Source organism: Elephas maximus, chromosome 19 (genome assembly GCF_024166365.1).
Source record: "Elephas maximus indicus isolate mEleMax1 chromosome 19, mEleMax1 primary haplotype, whole genome shotgun sequence".
Lineage (NCBI taxonomy): Eukaryota > Metazoa > Chordata > Mammalia > Proboscidea > Elephantidae > Elephas > Elephas maximus.
In genome coordinates, this window is record NC_064837.1 from 32912694 (window position 1) to 32934273 (window position 21580).

The 21580-nt window shown below is 35.5% G+C and overlaps 1 protein-coding gene across 1 annotated transcript in view; it reads left to right on the top strand.

The window, feature by feature from the left end:
* Positions 1-21580, top strand: part of BCAS3 (BCAS3 microtubule associated cell migration factor) — a gene marked incomplete at its 5' end in the record, with an annotated part of 619175 nt that overhangs the window by 164713 nt on the left and 432882 nt on the right. Inside the window, one exon of the mRNA XM_049861336.1 lies at positions 9866-9942. Within this exon, the coding sequence (XP_049717293.1) occupies positions 9866-9942 (77 nt within the window). The remainder of the gene's footprint in view (positions 1-9865; positions 9943-21580) is intronic.

Here is a 21580-nt window from a genome sequence, read left to right on the forward strand (position 1 = left end):
TCCACTCCATGTGACAGTAGAACTGCCCATATGGTTCTCTTGGCTGTAAGCTTTACAGAAGCAGATCACTGAGTCTCCCACAGACCCTTTGGGTGGGTTTGAACTACCAACCTTTTGGGTAGCCAGCCAAGCGGTTAACCGTTACGCTACTAGGGCTCCTTAAACATGAAAAATAAAAGCATGAGATTTATTTGTAAGAAGATCTTTCAATTATAAATTCTGTTTATTTTATAGATAAGGATTATTTAGATTTAAAATTTTCTTCTTGTTCCAGTTTTGGTAACTTGTGTCTTTCAAAAAATTTGCCCATTAAGTTGTCTAATTTATTAGCATATTTTTTTATAATGTTTCCTTATTGTCAATTTAATGGTTATATGATATCTGGTGATACAGGTAACTTTTTTCTTGATCAGTACAGCTAGAGATGTAGTTTTGTTTTTAGTTGTTGTTTAAAAAAGATTTATCAATATTAGGGGGTTATCTTTCCTAGTTACTGGCAGTTTTTTCTTCTGATTCGGTATTGAATTTAGTAGTCATTTTTCTGTAGCTATTGAGATGACTTTGTGTTTCATTTTTAGGTTGTTAATACAGTAAATTATATTGACTGATTTAAAAAATGTTAAAGCATTCTTCCATCTGAGGATGAACTCCACTTGTTGTTATATATAATTCTTTTTATATATTACTGCATTTGATTTTTGCATCTATTTTCATGAGATGTTGAAGTATAATTTTCTTTTTCTTGTTATGTCTGTTTTTTGAAATTGTGTTCATAGAATTGTTCTTATTTCTTCCTTAAATGTTTCAGAAAATTTACCAATGTAGCTATGTTTGTCTTTTTGTGTGTGTATGTGGTATATTTTAATTTCTGATTAAAAAATTTTAAATTCAAATAACATAATTCAGACTGTTTCTTTTTAGTCATTTTTGATAATTTATGTTCAGCATGGGTTTTGTGTACTTCATTTTCTGTTAGGGCCCAGTGAATCATCTCTCCTGGAAAATGTTCTATGTGTGGTTGAAAATATGTGTAGTTTGAGTCATGTATTTTGAATTTTTGTCACTGGATATATATGCATTTGACTTGTTTTCACGTTATGTGGTCTTGTTATCGTTAAGTTCAGTCCCTCTTTGTCACTAGCGATTTTCCTGCTATTAATGTTCTTATCTGGTATTAATATTGCCCCTTTAGGTCTGTTACTATTTGCACGGTAGATATTGTCTCCATTTTTTTAGTTTTAAGCTATTTGTGTCTTTGAATTGAATGTTCTTTCATAGGCACAGTCTATTTGGATTATTACACAGTCTGACAACCTCCTGGTTAAATACTGTATGTTTAAAAAAGAAGAGAAGTGAATAGATATGCATATTAAATAAAAATGTACCCATATATATACTGTTTTTAGTGCTCCGCATTCCTTCCTATATATCTAAGTAACCATGTCATTTAGCTTCAGTGTGAAAGATATTCTTTAGTGTTTCTTATAGTTCACTTCTGTTAGCAGTGTATTTTCTCAGTTTTTGGTTATCTGGAAATTTGTTTATTTTACCTCATTTTGAAGACTAGTTTTGGTTATTGAGAATCTTTTTGTTTCAACCCTTTCAAACTGTCTATTTTCAATTTTTTCTAGCTTTGTTTTTAATAAGAAATCAGCTATCATTTTATTATTATTCCCCTATTTGTAAATTTCTTTTTTCCCTACTATGATGTGTCTAAATGTGTTTTTTTTTTTTTTTTGGTACTTATTCTGCTTTTTTCTTTAATTTTGGAAAATTCTCATTTTATGTCTACTTTTTTTTTTTTTTGCTCTGTTCTAACACGCATGTTTTATATCAGACTATTCCTTTTCTCAGTTTTCTCTTATCTTTTTTCTCTTTGTATCTCAGGTAGAATAATTTTTATTAAGCCCATTGACTGGCTTTTTCATATGTGAATCTTCTCATTTCTGGCATTTCTATGTGGCTACTTGTATGCTTCTGGCTAGTAATATTTCCTGTTTATTTGTGGATGTTGTTCAAATTCACTAGCGTATAACATACTAATCATATTTGTTTCAAAATGTTGTCTGATAATTACAACATTCGGGCCATCTTTTTATCTAGTTCTAAGGAAAATGGGTCATTTTTTCCTTACTTTTTCTGTGTCTCATTATTTCATATTTTATACCAAACATTGTCTACAAAGAAACAATAGAGATCAAAGTAAATATTACATGCACCAAGAAGGAATCTGCCTCTTCTTCTGTGAATGGGAATTTGGAAGGGATGCAGTATGTTGGTGAGATGGTTTGGGGTTCTTTGTTTCAACTGAGTATTTTTAACATCTCATATTATATCCTTTATAGGGTTATTATTTATACTTTTTTATGTATGTAAAATAAACATGAACATGTGTGGCAAATTTATTATTCCGTAACAACAAAGAACACAGTTACAAAACACAGAAAAAATTTAACAGACCCATATCAAAAGAAGACATTTCAATGCCCAGTTAAGACCTAAAGAGATGCTGAACTTCATTGGTCATCACTCCTTACAATGACTAAAATCAAGAAGACTGACAGTACTAAGTGTTTTTGAGGAGATAGAACAGCTAGAACTGCTGGTGCCTATGTAAAATGATGTGTGATATTAATGAAATACACCTACTGATAAAGTTTAGCATTCACCATATCTTTCAAATTGTAAGCAAACTCAATTTTGTGTAATAATTGAAGTTAAATCGTTTCTTCAAACTTTATTTTAGTATACTAGTAATTCTTGGTTTCAGGATTTAAAAATAAAACATTTACTAAAATATTGACATTGTGAACAATTTGGTTCCAACATACAGTTCCTTTTACATACAGTTTATAGCTTTGACTAAGTGATTTGTAATTGAACAATATGAGTTAATAAACAATTTACTCTCATATTTATTTCGGACTTTTATTGCTCAGATAAACTCATTTTGGTTTAGGTTTGTATTATATTTTTCATATTATGATTTTTTTAATCATAGCATTTAATTTTCATGAAGATATATGTATAACATTGTTTTCATTAATTTTATGAGTATCCTCCATAACTTTATGAAAATGGTTTATATTTCTATATAAGGAACAATCATTTTATTTTTTTGTTCTTTAATGAGGCAACATTGGAGTACAGAAGCCAGGCAACTAATGGTTCTATCAAACGAAACCTTAAGAAAAAAAGATCCTTTTTTTGTAGACATGAGCATGCCTTAGGGCTAGAGGATGGTAAGCCTGGGTCTTTTGCCTAAATTTCCATTTCCTGAAGTGATGTTCTTTATTGTATATTTCATAGCTGTATAGATATTCTAAGCTAAGTGTTTTCTTCCTTCTTAGACATTGTTTAATATGGCCTTAATTTTATTGTGCTTTAGGTGAAAGTTTATAGTACAGATTTGTTTCTCATTCAAAAATTTACACAAATCATTTTGTGACATTGGTAGCAATCCCTGCAATGTATCAACATTCTCCCCATTTCCACCCCAGGTTCCCTGTGTCCATTCGTCCAGCTTTCCTGTGCCTTAACTGCCTTTTTATCTTTGCTTTTGGGCAGATGTTGCCCATTTGGTCTCGTATACATGATTGAACTAAGAAGCAAGTTCCTCACAGGTGTTATTGTTTGTTTTATAGGCCTGTCTTATCTTTGGCTGAAAGGTGGACTTTAAGAGTGGCTTCATTTCTGAGTTAGTAGGGTGTCTGGGGGCCATAGTCTTGGGGTTCCTCCAGTCTTTGTCAGACCAGTAAGTCTGGTCTTTTTTTGTGAATTTGAATTTTGTTCTACATTTTTCTCCTGCCCTGTCTGGGACCCTCTATTGTAATCCCTGTCAGAGTGGTTGGTGGTAGTAGCTGGAGACCATCTGATTATTCTGGGCTCAGCATGGAGGAGGCTGTGGTTCATTAGTTCTTTGGATCAATGTTTTCCTTGTGTCTTTGGTTTTCTACATTCTCCTTTGCTGCAGATGGGATGGAACAAGTAGGTGTATTTTAGATGGCTGCATACAAGCTTTTAAGACACCAGACACTACTCACCAAAGTAGGATGTAGAACATTTGAATTATCAACTTTGCTATGCCAATTGAACTAGATGTCCTCTGAGACCATGGTCCCCAGCCCTCAGCCCTAGTAAATCAGTCCCTCAGGGTGTTTGGATGTGTCTAGGAAGCTTCTGTAACTGCCTTGGTCCAGTCGTGCTGATTTCCCCTATACTGTTTGTTGTTTTTCCCTTCTTCAAAATTAGCAGTTATCTACTATTTTTTTTTTTTCTACTATCTAGTGATTTCCCTCCTCACCCATCTCCTTCCTCATAACCATCAAAGATTGTTTTTTTCTGTTTGTAAATCTTTTCTGGGGTTTTTAGAATAGTGGTCTCATACAGTATTCTCCCTTTTGTGACTGACTAATTTCATTCAGCATAATGCCCTTCAGATTAATCATATTTTGGCATGTTTTGCGGATTCATTGTTATTCTTTTTCTTTGTGTAGCATTCCATTGTGTGTATGTACTATAATTTGTTTATCCATTCATCTGTTGATAGGTGTTTAGATTGTTTACATCTTTTTGTTATTGTGAATAATGCTGCAGTGAATATGGGTGTGCATATTCTATTCCTGTGGTGGCTCTTTTTTTTTTTAATTTTTATTGTGCGTTAAGTGAAAGTTTACAAATCAAGTCAGTCTCTAACACAAAAACTTATGTACACCTTGCTACATACTCCCAATTGCTCTCCCCCTAATGAGACAGCCGCTCCCTCCCTATACTCTCTCTTTTTGTGTCCATTTTGCCAGCTTCTAACCCCCTCTACCCTCTCATCTCCCCTCCAGGGAGGAGATGCCAACATAGTCTCAAGTGTCCACCTAATGGAAAAAGCTCACTCCTTACCGACATCCCTCTCCAACCCATTGTCCGGTCCAATCCCTGTCTGAAGTCCTGTGATGGCTCTTATTTCTGTAGGACATATTCCTAGGAGTGGGATTGCTGGATTGTATGGTATTTCTATTTCTAGCTTTTTAAGGAGGTGCCATATAATTTTCCTTAGTTGTTGCACCCTTTACATTCCCACCAGCAGTACATAAGAGTTCCAGTCTCCCTGCAGCCTCTGTAGCATTTGTTATTTTCTGTCTTTTTGGTGCGTGCCAATAATGTCAGGGTGAGATGGTATCTCATTGTATTTTTAATTTGCATTTCTCTAACGGCTAATGATTGTGAGCATTTCTTCATGTATCTGTTAGCTGTCTGAATGTTTTCTTCAGTGAAGTGTCTGTTCATATCCTTTGCCTATTTTTTAATTGGGTTATTTGTCTTTTTGTTGGTGAGGAGTTGAAGTATTCTGTAGATTTTAGAGATTAGACCCTTGTCCGATAAGTTGTAGCCAAAATTTTTTTCCCAGTCTGTAGATTCTCTTTTTTACTCTTTTGGAAGTCTTGTGATGAGCATAAACGTTTAATTTTTATGAGTTCTCAATTATGTAGTTTTCTCTTCTGATATTTGTGCGTTGTTAGTTATGGTTTGCATTGTGTTTATGCCATGTATCAGGGCCGCTAGCATTGTCCCTATTTTTTCTTTTGTGATCTTTATCGTTTTAGGTTTTATATTTACATATTTGATCCATTTTGAGTTAGTTTTGTGTATGGTGTGAGGTATGGCTCTTCTTTCATTTTTTTTTACAGTTGGACCTCCAATTGTGCTAGCACCATTTGTTAAAAAGACTCTTTCCCCCCTTTAGTGTACTGTGGTCCTTTGGCAAAGAGCATCTGACCACAGGTGAATGGATTTACATCTGGGTTCTTGATTCTGCTCCATTAGTCTATGTGTCTGTCACTGTACCACTATCAGGCTGTTTTGACTACTGTGGCTGTATAGTAGGCTCTGAGATCAGGTAGTGTGAGGCCTCCTACTTTGTTCTTTTTCTTCAGTAGTGCTTTGCTTATCTAGAGCCTCTTTCTTTTTTATATAAAGTTGGTGATTAGTTTTACCGTCTAGTTAAAGAATGCTGTTGGTATTTGAATTGAGATTGCATTGTATTTGTATTTTGCTCTGAGTAGAATTGACATTTTCACAGTGTTGAGTCTTCCTATCCATGAGCATGGTATGTTTTTCCATTTATGTAGGTCTCTTTTGGTTTCTTGCAATAGTGTTTTGTAGTTTTCTTTGAATAGGCCTTTTCTGTCCCTAGTTAGATTTATTCCTAAGTGTTTTTATCTTTTTAGAGGCTATTATAAATGTTATTGTTCTCTTTGTTGGTGTACAGGAATCCAACTGATTTTTTTTGTGTTGATCTTGTATCCTTTTACTCTGCTGAATTTTTTCTATTAGTTCCAGTAGTTTTCTTGTGGAATCTTTGGGGTTCCTTATGTATAGAAACATATAATCTGTGAATAGGGGTAGTTTTACTTCTTCCTTTCCAATCTGGATGCCCTATATTTCTTGTTCTTGTCTTTTTGCTCTAGCTAGGACTTCTAGCACAATGTTACATAGGAATGATGGTAAAGAACATCCTTGTCTCATTCCCATTCTCAGGGGGAATGCTTCTAACTTCTCTCTGTTGAGAATGATGTTGGTTCTTGGTTTTGTATAGATGACCTTTATTATGTTGAGGAAGGAACAATAATTTGATATGAAACAATTCTTAATGTTTTTTAAAGCTCAATTTTCCTCTTCCCTTTGAAATCTCATCACATGTAACTTTGAATACTAATCACATGTAAGTATCTAGTTAGCTGGTTGTTTTATGTTGATGAGTTTGAAGTCATTTCCAGTTCTCTATGAATTCTATTTTTGGGAAAGTCTTGTAGTCTTTATTATTACAAAGTATTTCCGTATGTATTATAATTATAGTAAACTCCTTTTCTTTAGTTTTGCTACTTAATGAAGGCAGAATTTTTTAAAAATCTCGTTATTTTTTAAACTCACACTTTAAATAAAAAGATGTAGGAACTAAAGACTGTGAAGTGAACTCAGGTTTTTGTCAAATTTGCAGTTGGATGATATACATGAAAATACAGTTAGAATTGATTCTTCTTACAAAAAGCATTTTTGCATTTATTTCTTTTTATTTTAGCTGTGTAATAAATGTGCCTTATTTAATACATGTTTAGTAAGTATAAAGTACATAGCAAAATCAAGACAGTTATTTTTTAGTACTCATCAATTTGCTTATCATAAGTAATTAATGATTATATAACTTGTGAATAGTAGGAAAAATAGAAGTGAGATTGAAAATGAGGAAAATGTTATCAAGGAAAAATGCAAATCATCAGTTTGGCATACGTAGTCTTTTGAACTTACATACCAACCAAACTCATTGCCATCGAGTCGATTCCAACTCATAGTGACCTTATAGGACAGAGTAGAGCTGCCCCATTGGGTTTCCAAGCTTGTAATCTTTATAGAAGCTGACTACCACATCCTTCTCCCATGGAGTAGCGGGTATGTTTCAACCAGGGCTTCATACTGGTTTGAACTGGTTCAGTCATGGCCAATGAAGTAAAACCGGAACAGACCTGAATTTTTACAATTTGGATGAACTGAAATGATAACAAGAATGGAAAAGTCTGTGGGTCAAAGCTGTGGAATGGGACACTCAGAAGAGGCGTAGAGAGCCCTTTTGGGAGCCCAATATGTGAGATTGGACTATTGGCAGGAATGTGACAGTGACAGACATTCAAAGTGGTGGTGTTGGTTGCCATTTTTGAGTGGCGCACCACTGTTTCTGCCTCTGCTCAAAATCTGATGGGCAAGAGATTTGGTTGCTATGCAATGCATATGTTGCCCTAGTTTCTAAGAAAGAGATTAGGGTTTTAGCAGGGCTTATTAAACATGTGTGTCTGTTCAGATTTCTCTTCCTTGGCCATGCATGACTGAACTGGGATGAACTAGTGACCTTTTGGCTATTAGCCAAGTAGTTAATCACTGCGCCATCAGGGTTTCTTGAACTTTCTATACTTAATTGTAAATTAAACCTTCCTTACAGAATTTTTTTGCATGTGACTCTTTGTTTGGGAGTGGCTACTGTATTATTTTGAAAACCTATTTATCTGATTAGTTTTTTCTGCATTTTCCCCTTTTGAGCTTGCCACCTTCTCTTCATGGCTTCACTTTAACCCTGGTAATCTAGGTCTGATGGTTTGTTGGATTCTTATGTAAGTACTAGGGCTGCATAATTATGTATTTTCAGATATGTGAAAGATTATGTTCTGCATCAGCAAATTAACAAAGCATATGTGTTAAATGTGACATTTTCTTTTTTAATTGTGGTAAATATATTTGTAAAAAATTATTTGACATCTCAAAAATTAACTCAAAATTAATGATAGATTTAAATGTAAAACATAAAACATGAAACTTCTACTGGAAAACATATGAGAAAATCTTTGTGACCTTGGGTTAAGCAAAAATCCTTAGCTGTGACATCTCATTAAAATTAAAAACTTGCTCTATGAAAGACACTTTCGGCAATACCAATATATATGCCATGATAGAGACAACTTTTAAACTGCTGAATGAAGTGGGGGATTAGTTGTTGGATTGGTAGATAAATTGCATTAGAAAATTCAGGTTTGGAGAGGTGACAAAAGGTGTTTGAGAAGGTCCTCATGCTTAGGGACACTGAGCTTCTGTTAAGGGTGGTGTGTATTTGGGAATGTAAAAGGGTGATGGTTGAACAACATGATGAACATAATTACTGTATTTTATGCAAATAATGTGTGCCTTCTACGTTTGTTTGCCAACTGCTCTCCCCACCCCAAGGTATTTTCTTAAGTGTGCTATGCTATGTTTTATACAGCAACATGTAAAAAAATCAGCATAACAGCACTTATAAAAACACCTTGCGGGGAGGAGGGAGTGGTTGGCAAACAAATGTAGATGGTGCATGTTGTCTGTGTAAAAAATATGGTAATGTACTGAATTGTACATGTGAAGATTGTTGACATTTTCTTTCTTCCCATTACTAGCACTGTTGCTCAGATTTCCCTGCCTCAAATATTAAACAAGGGTTATAATTTTCCACTTGATCTTTTGAAATAACATTAAATGTGGTATTTATATTAATATCTTGCAAGTAGCAGTACTTTAACCTTTAAAAAATGAGTGTATTTTGGATGTACTTTAGCAGTTCATTTCTTTAAAAATTCCCAATAATTTATAAATCTTTGGCCCTAGGAAAAATGTGATTTGTATTGATTCTGGTTAAATTTTAATACGCTGAATTGGTCAGATATAATGCATTTACACTGAATAGCAGTTGCCTTAATTTACCACCACTACCCCCCTGCCCCCGCCCTCCTGTTGGGAAATTCAGCAGTCATTTTAAGTGGCAAAAACCAAACTTGTTGCCATGGAGTCAATTCTGACTCATAGCGAGGCTGTAGGACAGAGGGTTTCCAGGGAGCTGCTGGTAGGTTTGAACTGCCGACCTTTTGGTTAGCAGCGGAGCTCTTAACCACCGTGCCACCAGCGTTCCTATTAAGTAACAGGTTACATAAATCCATTTTATATTTAATTCCATGACTCTGAGCTGTCATTGGAAAAACACTTTTAGTATATGGCTAATAGTTGATTGATTTATTAGATTTATAATAAAAATTATTTAGAGTAAAATATTTTTGAGATTATTCTATTTTGATCACATTTCTCCTTTTAACTATCCCTATCCTGCCTAAAAATATTTTCCACCTTTTTTTCTAGCCTAAATATTACAAGAAATGTTGGTTTTTGCCTCTGTTTTTTAATTGAGTTAGTAGATATTTGTTTTCTTCTCGATAATTTAACTTATTCATGAATTACTTTATGAAATTTCACATTCATATTTTTTTTTCTTTTTGGTGTCTTTTTTCCCTCCCCCTAATTTTAGGATCCTCGTCGTAGTCTTGCAGGAGAAAATTGCTGCCTTTGATAGCTGTACTTTCACAAAAAAATTCTTTGTCACAAGTAGGTACCAAATTGTTTTCTTTTCTTTCATATGCATTTGAGTTTATACTTCTTACTTGAAAGAGTTAGCAAAATAGTTGTAATTTTAGATTTTTGTCAGTGCTTTATGGATTTTCCCTTGCGATGATATTCCTGTGATTCTGTGGATGTCCTCAGATTCAGTTCTACAATTTTTTGATGTATTTTCAACTTAACAACACATTTCTTTATGTTACCGAGAAAGCTACATACCGTGTTTCCTCAATTTCTCTTTGTATGAAAAAATTTAAGTAGTTAGGATTTAGTTTCACTTACCTATTTCTTATACTTTCAAAACAGTTATTAAATTACTTAGTTAACGTACATACTTGAGGAGGTAACTGGATTATTCTATATGATGGATCAGGAATTAAAACTCCCTACCTTTCTAATCCTCACAACTTCTACTACTGCCCAGAAATGCAGCAATAAGTGTAGACTTCAGGATCTAAACTTTAATCTCTACCATTCCTTATGAGTAAGGACCCTGAAGTTTTCTTGGATGAAAAAGCATGGTCTTTGTGAGATGTTAACTTTAAAGGGGAAATTCCAGTTTTTAGTAAAAGCTTTTCAGCTTTTCTGGTAATAGAGGAAAGTTGTCCTTGCTTGATTTTTTGTTTTATCTCCCCTCCCCCCCACCCCAGGATTCCTAGCTTTAGCCCATTTTTATTTTTTCTAGCTTCTTCAATATCTGGTGATTTCTTTTGGTACTTGAAAATAGTGGGAGGAAACAAATCCAAGATGAGGATCCTTCTTTGTGCCAGGTTTTTGCTAGCACATAAATGTTCATTTGTACCATCTGTGCTTTTTACCTATGTAGTGTTCTGATGGGTTAAGATACTCTGCGTTAGTAAGACTTCAAGCAGTAAAGGATTTATAGACTAAGTGTACAAATATTTTTCTATGTAAAATTTGGTCTTGGGTTTTGTTTTGAAAGTTGAAGGGTTAATGGTTGTCCGATTGTCTAGGACTGAAAATGTGAAGCAGAAACTGGAGGGTTTCCTTTTTTTGTTTGTTTTTTAATACAGTCTGAAAAATTTTGCCTCTTTGTACTCTGTATTTTAAGTTCTAAAATTGACCATGGAAGCTGAGGCGAACTTTGTCTGGAGCTTCTCATATGTATGTGCTACATTGCTTCAGAAATAATTCTGTGGAAAGGATCTCATCTTTGGTATGGCTAGGGAATTACCAATCGTATATGCTGAGTCTCCTGATACATAGCATCTATTTAAATACTTAGTTATCAGATATTTATTGAATACCTACTGTGTGTCAGCTTCCCGGCTAAGACAGACTAAGAAGAAGGACCTGGTGGTCTACTTCTGAAAAAATTGGCCAGTGAAAACCTTATGAACAGCAGCAGAACACTGTCTGCAGATGAGCCCCTCAGGTTGGAAGGTTCTCAAAATAAGAATGGGGAAGAGATGCCCTTTCCGAGTAGAGTCGACCTTAATGATGTGGATGTAGTCAAGCTTTTGGGACCTTCATTTCCTGATGTGGCATGACTCAAAATGAGAAGAAACCGCTGCAAAAATCTATTAATAGCCAAAATGTGGAATGTATGAAGTGTGAATCTCGGAAAATCGAAAGTTTTCAAAAATGAAATGGAATGCATAAAGATCTTTATCCTAGGTATTAGTGAGCTGAAATGTACTGGTATTGGACATTTTGAATGAAACAATAATATGGTCTACTATGCTGGGAATGACAAATTGAAGAGGAATGATGTCACATTTATCATCAAAAAGAACATTTCAAGATCTATCTTGCAGAACAGTACTGTCAATGAAAAGATAGTATCCATATGCCTATAAGGAAGACCAGTTAATACTAATATTATTCAGGTTTACACTCCAACCACTAATGGCAAAGGTGAAGAAGTTGAAGATTTTGACCCATTTCTGCAGCCTGAAATTAATAAAACGTGCAATTAAGATGCCTTAATAATTGGTGGTGATTGGAATGCAAAAGTTGGAAACTAAGAAGAAGGATCGGTAGTTAAATATGGCCTTGGTGATAGAAACGATGCTAGAGATCGCATGATAGAATTTTGCAAGAGCGATGACTTCTTCATTGCCAATACCTTTTTCCAAAAACACAACGGTGACAGCATACACATGGACCTCACCAGATCGAATACGCAAGAATCAAATCGACTATATCTGTGAAAAGAGATGATGGAAAAGCTCAATCATTTATGTCGAGGGAAAGTGAAGAAAACCAAAGACAGAGGGGAAAGATTAGTCCATAGGACTAATGGACTACAACTACCAGAGCCTGAGTCCAGCACAACTAGATAGATAGTGCCCAGCTACTACCACTGACTGTTCTGACAGGGAAAACAATAGAGGATCCCAGACAGAGCTGGAGAACGATGTGGAGCAAAATTCTAAGTCACCAAAAGAAAAAGACTAGACTTACTGTTCTGACAGACCGGAAAGTCCCCGAGAGTATAGCCTCCGCACACTTTTATAACTCAGTAATGAAGTCACTCCTGAGGTTCACCCTTCAGCCGAAGATTAGAGGGGCCCGTAAAACAAAATGAGACTGAAAGGGCACACCAGCCCAGGGTCAAGGATGAGAAGGCAGGAGGAGACAGGAAAGCTGGTAACGTGGAACCCAAGGTTGAGAAGGGGAGAGTGTTAACATGTTGTAGTGTTGACAAGTAATATCACAAAACAATATGTATATTAGTTGTTTAATGAGAAACTTGTTTGCTCTGTAAACTGTCATCTAAAAGTACAGTTAAAAAATTAGAATATTTTACTTCAATTGAAAACCCTAGGAATCAGATTACACATGTGGTTTTAGGTTGGTAAGATTGATGATATTTGGTAAGTACTTTTATTAAGAAATTTACCTTATTTGAATTACCTAAGTGATTTAGATCATCAGTTTCAAAAAAATTTGGCATGACCTGATTTTTCATATCAAGGACTAAAGGGTGCCACTGCCTTATTTTTCTCTAATCTCTGCATCCTCTCCCAGCTCCTTTACACAGACTGAAACTTGGTGGGTGGAAAGAGGCATTGTACAAATTATGTGTGCTTCTCCAAATTTGAGTTTTCGATATCCCTTATGTGTATGCTGGTTTTGCCTGTACAATGAAGAGGAGATTGAGGGACAGAAGATCTGGGGCAAGGGGCAGGCAAGGCATACTGTGATAGCATTGCTGGCAGTCCATTTGCTTATGCCATGTAGTTTTTCTCCATTGCCTGTAAGCACTGTCCAAAGAAAGTGACAATAATATAGACAAATTCTCCACTTAATGAGGATACTCTTTTTGATCATGCAACCACTTAATATCTAAGATAATTTGAAAAATTCTTGTATAATACAATTCTGAGTGCCATAGGTATGTATAAATACAATGAAGAAACTGTAAAATAAGTAGAGACAGCTGTGCCCATCAGAGCAAGCATCATGGGAATTTGTGCCAAAGGGTGGAAGGAACAAGTAAAGAGATCTGATAGAGAACTGGGAAGGGAATACAGCCAATATGATGAGACAGGACACACCTTTGTATTTGGCTGTACAGAAAAGGTGACCTTGAGCAGCTGTCTGATGTGGAAACCTAAAACCCAGGTATGGTTAAGAAAACAAAAGACAAAGACTGATAGATGTCATTAGCACTGTCCGTAAATTGAAATGTAGATATGAAGTCTCAGGGGAGCAAGCAAGCTCTTTCCACTGGCTTCTGTTTTTGCTTTACGTAGGAAAAATATTATTACCTCTTCAATTCCTAGTGTTATTTCTTAGTGTTAGTATGGGTGTCCGTTATCAGTGCTAACAATGAATAACAAATGGGAGTTTTAAAACACAAAAATGTTTTTAATATTTGAAAGAAGAGCTTTGCTTTTTATATTTGGAAACAAGTTGGTAACATTTGTGAGAGAGGATTCATGTGTTCTTGTGAGATCCAGGATCATTTTTAGTTTGAGGATACATATAAGAGGCTTGTCAGTAAGCTGTAAGATGATCAAATAAATCTCTGAAATGGTATTCAGTATTTTATATTCATGTGTATTTTTCTGGGGAGGGTGTCCCCGATTTTTTCATCAGACTTTTTAGGGAGTAACCAATACAAAGAAGATTCTAGGATTATTATTTAGTAACACCTGCTTTTTTTTAAAAAAAAAAAAAAAAAGCAGCTTTTCATACACCATACAATTCACCTGTTAAAAGTATAAACTCAGTGGCTTTTAGCGTGTTCACAGAGTTGTGAAACCATCACCATAATCAATATTAGAACATTTTTCCTTACCCCCAAAATGAAACCCTGTAACTTGTAGCCATAATCTTTCCATCTCCTCCAGCCTTAAACCAAAACCAAACCTGTTGCTTTTGAGTCTATTCCAACTCACAGTGACCCTCTAGGACAGAGTAGAACTGCCCCATAAAGTTTCCAAGGAGCTCCTGGTAAATTCGAACTGCCAACTTTTTGGTTAGCAGACATAGCTCTTAACCAATACGCCACCAGGGTTTCCCCCCAGCCTTAGGCAACCATTAATCTATTATGTGTCTCTATAGATTTGCCTATTCTGGACATTTCATGTAAATGGAATTATACAATATATGAATTTTTGTGTGTGGCTTCTTTCACTTAGCATAATGTTTTCAAGGTTTTTCGATGTTGTAGCATGTATCAGAACGTCATTCTTCTTTATGGTTGAATAACATTACATGGTGTGGATATACCGTATTTTGTTTATCCATTCATTAGTGATGGGCATTTTGGGTTGTTTGCATCTTTTGGCTATTATGAGTAATGCTGCTGTGAACATTTGTGTACAAGTTTTTGCATCTCATATGTTTTTATTTCTCTTGAGTGTGTACTTGAGTGGAATTGCTGGGCACATGGTAACTCTAAGTTTAATTGTTTGAGGAACCGCCAGATATTTTCCAAAGTGGTTGTGTAATTTGACATTCCCACCAGCAGTGTATGAGAATTCCATATTGTCCCCATCCTCACCAATACTTGGTATTATCTGTCGTCTTTTTGATAGATGATAGTGGTATCTAGTCCTAGTGGTATCTAATGAAGTGGTATCTCATTTTGGATTTCTCTGATGACTAATGATGTTGAGCGTCTTTTTATTGTGTTATTGGCCTTTTGTACGTCTTTGGAGTGATTTCTGTTCAGATCCTTTGCCCATTTTTTAATTGGGGTATTTATGCCTAATCCAAGGTCACGGATGTTTACTGTGTTTTCTAAGAGTTTAATAGTTTTGCTCCTACATGTAGGTCTTTGATCCATTTTGAATTAATTTTTGTATGTTGTGTGAGAATATCCATTTGTCCTAGCACTATTTGTTGAAATGACTATTTTACCCCATTGAATGAACTTGACATTCTTGTTGAAAATAATTCAGTTGTAAATGTGGATATCTACTTTTTAAAGAAAGGTCTGAAGATTTTTGAGTTGACCTTGCCAAGAAAAATAAGACAGAGTATTACAGAGTAGTTAAATCTTCTGTTTTTCAAACTGAGTTCAGGTCACCTGTCTGTTGGAGCAATCACTGGGATGATACCGTCTAAAATTGCATCACTCTCATGTGCCGTCTTAATTACTGGAACAAAGTCTTTCCTAATGGAAGGGTCTTCATTTAGTGTGCTTTTCTTGGATTTTGTTTTTATTTAAATTTGGAAACTTGGGTCATTTTAACAGCCAGGCCTCCTTACTTAGTTCACAGATATTTTAAGCAAGTTTGAATTATTTTAGCCTTGTAGAGGTTCACTTTTTCCCCCTCACTAGTTTTCAAAGATTAGCTAGAGGCAAAAGTTAATCTTTAAAAGAGTCATACTTATAAAGTTGAGATAGTGCTGAGTGGCTGATGTTCTGCTGATTCTAGCTATAAAATGTTTTTTGGAGAGCAGTAAAAACAATTTGGTTTTCATTCCAATACACTATAATTTTTGAGGTCCACTGAGCTTCTAAAAACATCAAACTTAAAAAAGTGGAATGAAAAATTGTAGATTATATTTTCCCTTAGGTTCCTTTAGTATTTGGAGAAAGGAGAATGTATTTATTAACACCTCATGAAGTTGAAGTGGTTATCAGAATTGATAGTTGGATTATGTTGACTTTTTAAAAGCTAATTAAGAAGGTTAACTACCTATAATGAGATGTCGGAGTCCCTGGGTGGTAAAGACGGTTAATGTGCTTGGCTGGTAACCAAAAGGCTGGAGGTACAGAGTCCACCTAGAGGAATCTCTGGGCCTGACCATCTACTTTGGAAAAATCTGCCGCCATTGAAAACCCTATGGAGCACAGTTCTACTCTGACACACATGGAGGTGCCATGAGTTGGAATTGACGCCATGGCAACTGGTAATGTTATGCCACAATTCACAGGTTTGAGGACATTTAGTTCTGTTTTTCTTGAGAGTTTTTAAAAGGTGGAAAACTTCCTTACAGAACCATATTTACACTCATTTCTTCAGCTCTGAAGTTTTCTATGGGATATGTGTGTATATACACATTTATAAAATTAAGTCTATTTCGTATGAATAAGATTAGTTTACTCTGTAGGAGTCTAATAATGAAATTTATTATCTAAAAAGTACACACTTTGTATTACAGTGTCTTGTGTATGGATATAGTAATGTCACATTACTTGTAGGTCAGAGTTCTAGAAACCCAAAGCCTACCAAATACATAACTTCAAATCCCGGAAGAAACAAAAAATTTTAAACAATGAAGCAAACAAAAATAAGAAGGCTTATACCTTTTATTTTATGACTCATGTAATTTTTCTCCAGTCATTGTCTTCTTTTCAAAATGAAGGCGTGCTTTCAAAATAGTTGGCAGTTCAGGGAGCTGAACTAAAAACTGCTCAGTAATAGAGCCAACAGCCCTGTGTCCTTCTTTAGTACTTAAGAGCACAGCAATACTGACATAGTCACAGTGATGCCCAAATGCTACTCAAAGGCTTTCTGAAACAGGGAAGCATGTTATATACATTTATGAAATATTTCAGTTAATAAACGTCTTGAGAATGAAAGAACTGGCTCTTAGAAGTGCGTGCTATTTGGATATTTGGAAAACTTACATAGAGAATTTGATTGTTTGACATTGCCTAATAAATGCATTGATTATGTGTATTGATTAATGTAATTAGACGTTTATTGAGCATCTGCTGTGTGTCAGATACTGTTCTAGGTAATGGAGATTTAGCAGTGAACAGAACAGGCACAAATCCTTGGCCTTACATATCCCTCTAGATAAAAGATAGAAAATAGATGGATAAAAATAATAAATATTTATCATAGAACATGTATTTTTGACTGTAAATGTCAAAGAAGTTAATTATTCTTTTTCTTATTGATAAAGATGCTTCTGAATAAAATACTATCTGTGGATCCATACATATGTTAAAATTTATCAAATTATACCCTTTTATATATGTGCAGTTTATGTCAATATCACCCACAAAAACTGTTCTAAAAAAAATCCCAGAAACGATGAACTGTCATATCACTGTAACCTTTGGCAGTATTCTAACTTCCTGGACTCAAGAAACTAATGCCTGAAACATGTAATGATTTACTAGAGTCAGCTGTTAGACATACATTGACAACTCTCTTCTCCATAGGAACAATAACATAGATTGAGAACTGCTCTGTAGGGTATTGTCACTGCTGCAGCTTATAATGCGGTTGATACTCTCTTTTGCTGTTTTGTTCATGTATTTTGTATAATTTGGCTATCTTTTACAAAAGGAGGAAAAAAGTTATTGTGATGAAATCTTGTCTGTCTCCTGATTGTATAAACTTAGATTCCAACTTGAGACATAAACAATGAAATAGGTAACCTCGGTTTGATCCTCAGATGTACATTTTAGAGAGAAACATTTTTGAAAAATTAACGAGATACTTATGGAATGTTAAGCCAGGACTTGAAGGGATTCTTTTTTTTTTAAGTTGTGCTTTAGGTGAAAGTTTACAGTTCATTTCTCATATAAAAATCTATACACATATTGTTATGTGATACTAGTTGCAGTCCCTATAATGTGACACCACACTCCCCCTTTCCTCCCCGCGTTTCCCATGTCCATTCAGCCAGTTCCTATCCCTTTCTGCCTTCTCATCTCGCCTCCGGACAGGAGCTGCCCATTTAGTCTCGTGCATCTACTTGAATTAAGAAGCACACTCTTCATGGGTATTGTTTTATGTTTTATAGTCCAGTCTAATCCTTGTCTGAAGAGTTGGCTTGGGAATGGTTTTAGTTTTGGGTTGACAGAGAGTTCGGGCGCCATGTCTTCTGGGGTTCCTCCCGTCTCAGTCAGACCCATTAAGCCAGGTGTTTTTATGTGAATTTGAATTCTGCATCCCACTTTTCTCCTGCTCCATCAGAGACTCCCTGTTGTGTTCCCTGTCAGGGTGGTCATTGGTGGTAAGCCAGGCACCATCTAGTTCTACAGGTCTCAGGCTGATGGACTCACTGGTTTATGTGGCCCTTTCATCTCTTGGGAAACCCTGGTGGTGTAGTGGTTAAGTGCTACGGCTGCTAACCAAGAGGTCGGCAGTTCAAATCCACCAGGCGCTCCTTGAAAACTCTATCGGGCAGTTCTACTCTGTCCTATAGTGTCACTATGAGTTGGAATCAACTCGACGGCAGTGGATTTGGATTTTGTTTTTTTTTTTTTTTTTCCTTCATATTTTCCTTCTGTCTTTGGTGTTCTTCATTCTCCTTTGTTCCAGGTGGATTGGGACCACTTGATGCATCTTAGATGGCTGCTCACAAGCATTTAAGACCCCAGACATCACTCACCAAAGTGGGATACAGAACATTTTCTCTATAAACTTTGTTATGCCGGTTGACCTAGATATCCCCTGAAACCATGGTCCCCAGACCCCCACCCCTGCTACTCTGTCCTCCGAAGTGTTTGATTGTGTTCAGGAAACTTCTTAGCTTTTGGTTTAGTCCAGTTGTGCTGACTTCCCCTGTATTGTGCGTTGTCCTTCCCTTCACCTAAGATCATTCTTGTCTACTATCTAGTTAGTGAATTCCCCCTCTCCCTCCCTCCCCACTCTCATAACCATCAAAAAATGTTTTCTTCTGTGTTTAAACCTTCTCTTGAGTTCTTATAATAGTGGTCTCATTCAATATTTGTGCTTTTGTGACTAATTTCACTCAGCATAATGCCTTCCAGATTCATCCATGTTATGAGATACTTCGCAGATTCATCATTGTTCTTCATTATTGCATAATATTCCATTGTGTGAATATACCATAATTTGTTTATCCATTTGTCTGTTGATGGGCACCTAGGTTGTTTCGATCTTTTTGCTATTGTGAACAGTGCTGCAGTGAATATGGGTGTACATGTATCTATTTGTGTGAGGGCTCTTATTTCTCTAGGATATATTCCAAGGAGTGGGATTGCTGGATCATATGGTACTTCTATTTCTAGCTTTTTAAGAAGGCGCCAAATCGATTTCCAAAGTGGTTGTACCATTTTCCATTCCCACTGTATAAAAGTGTTCCAGTCTCTCCACAACCTCTCCAACATTTATTATTTTGTGTTTTTTTACTAGTGTTAGCCTTGTTGGGGTGGGATGGTATCTCATTGTAGTTTTGATTTACATTTCTCTAATGGCTAATGATCGTGAGCATTTCCTCATGTATCTCTTAGCCACCTGAATGTCTTCTTTGGCGAAGTACCTGTTCATATTCTTTGGCCGTTTTTTAATTGGTTTATTTGTCTTTTTGTTGTTGAGGGTTTACAGTACCTTGTAGATTTTAGAGATTAGACCCTGATTGGATATGTCATAGCCAAAAATATTTTCCCAGTCTGTAGGTTGTCTTTTTAGCCTTTTGGTGAAGCCATTTAATGAGCATGAGTGATTTTTAGGATCTCCCAATTATCTAGTTTCTCTTCTGGTCTTTGTACATTGTTAGTTATGTTTCATATAATGTTTATGCCATGTATCAGGGCTCCTAGCATTGTCCCTATTTTTTCTTCCATAATCTTTATCATTTTAGATTTTATATTTAGGTCTTTGATCCATTTTGAGTTAGTTTTTATGTATGGTATAGGGTATGAGTCTTGTTTCATTTCTCTTGCAGATGAATATCCAGTCATGCCAGCACCATTTGTTAAAAAGACTGGCTTTTCCCCATTTAATAGAGTTTGGGCCTTTGTCAAATATCAGCTGCTCATAGGTGGATGAATTTACATCTGCATTCTCAATTCTGTTCCATTGGTCTATGTATCTCTTTTACCAGTACCAGGCTGTTTTGACTACTGTGGCAGTATTATAGGTTCTAAAATCAGGTAGTGTGAGGTCTCCCACTTTGTCCTTCTTCTTCAGTAATGCTTTACTTAACCGGGAACTCTTCCTTTCCCATAGTTGGTGATTTGTTTCTCCATCTCATTAAAAACTGTCGTTGGAATTTGATCAGGATTGTATTGCATCTATAGATCGCTTTGGGTAGAATAGACTTTTTCACAATGTTGAATCTTCCTACCCATGAGTATTTTTTTCACTTATGTAGGTCTCTTTTGGTTTCTTGCAGTAGTGTCTTGTAATTTTCTTTGTATAGGTTTTTTTACATCTCTGGTTAAATTTATTCCTAAGTATTTTATCTTCTTGGGGGCTATTGTAAATGGTATTAATTTGGTGATTTCCTCTTGGAAGTTTTCTTTGTTGGTATAGAGGAATCCAACTGATTTTTGTATGTTTATCTTGTATCCTGATACTTTGCTGAAATCTTCTATTAGCTCCAGTAGTTTTCTTGTGGATTCTTTGGGTTTTTCTGAGTATAAGATCATATCATCTGCAAATAGGGATATTTTCACTTCTTCCTTACCAATTTGGATGCCCTTTATTTCTTTGTCTAGCCTAATTGCTCTGGCTAGGACCTCTAGCACAATGCTGAATAAGAGTGGTGATAAAGGGCATCCTTATCTGGTTCCTGTTCTGACGGGGAATGCTTTCAGACTCTCTCCATTTAGGATGATGTTGGCTGTTGGCTTTGTATAAATGCCCTTTAGTATGTTGAGGAATTTTCCTTCTATTCCTATTTTGCTGGCAGTTTTTTATCATGAGTGGGTGTTGGACTTTGTCAAATGCCTTTTCTGCATCTATCAATAAGATCATATGGTTCTTGTCTTCTGTTTTATTTATATGATGAATTACATCGATTGTTTTCTAATGCAGAACGATTACCTGGTGTGAATCCCATTTGGTCATGGTGAATTATTTTTTTGATATGTTGTTGAATTCTATTAGCTAGAATTTTATTGAGAATTTTTGTGTATGTTCATGAGGGATATTGGTCTGTAATTTTCTTTTTTTTGTGGTGTCTGTACCTGGTTTTGGTATCAGGGTTATGCTGGTTTCATAGAATGCGTTTGGGAGTATTCCATCCTTTTCTATGCTCTGAAATACCTTTAGTAGTACTGGTGTTAACTCTTCTCTGAAAGTTTGTTAGTATTCTCCAGTGAAGCTGTCAGGGCCAAGGCTTTTTTTTGTTTTTTGCTTGGAGTTTTTAAAGTACCTTTTCTAATCGTTCTTTTGATACAGGTTTGTTTAGTTATTCTATCTCTGTTTGTGTTAATTTAGGCTAGGTAGTGTGTTTCCAGAAATTTGTCCATTTCCTGTAGGTTTTCAAA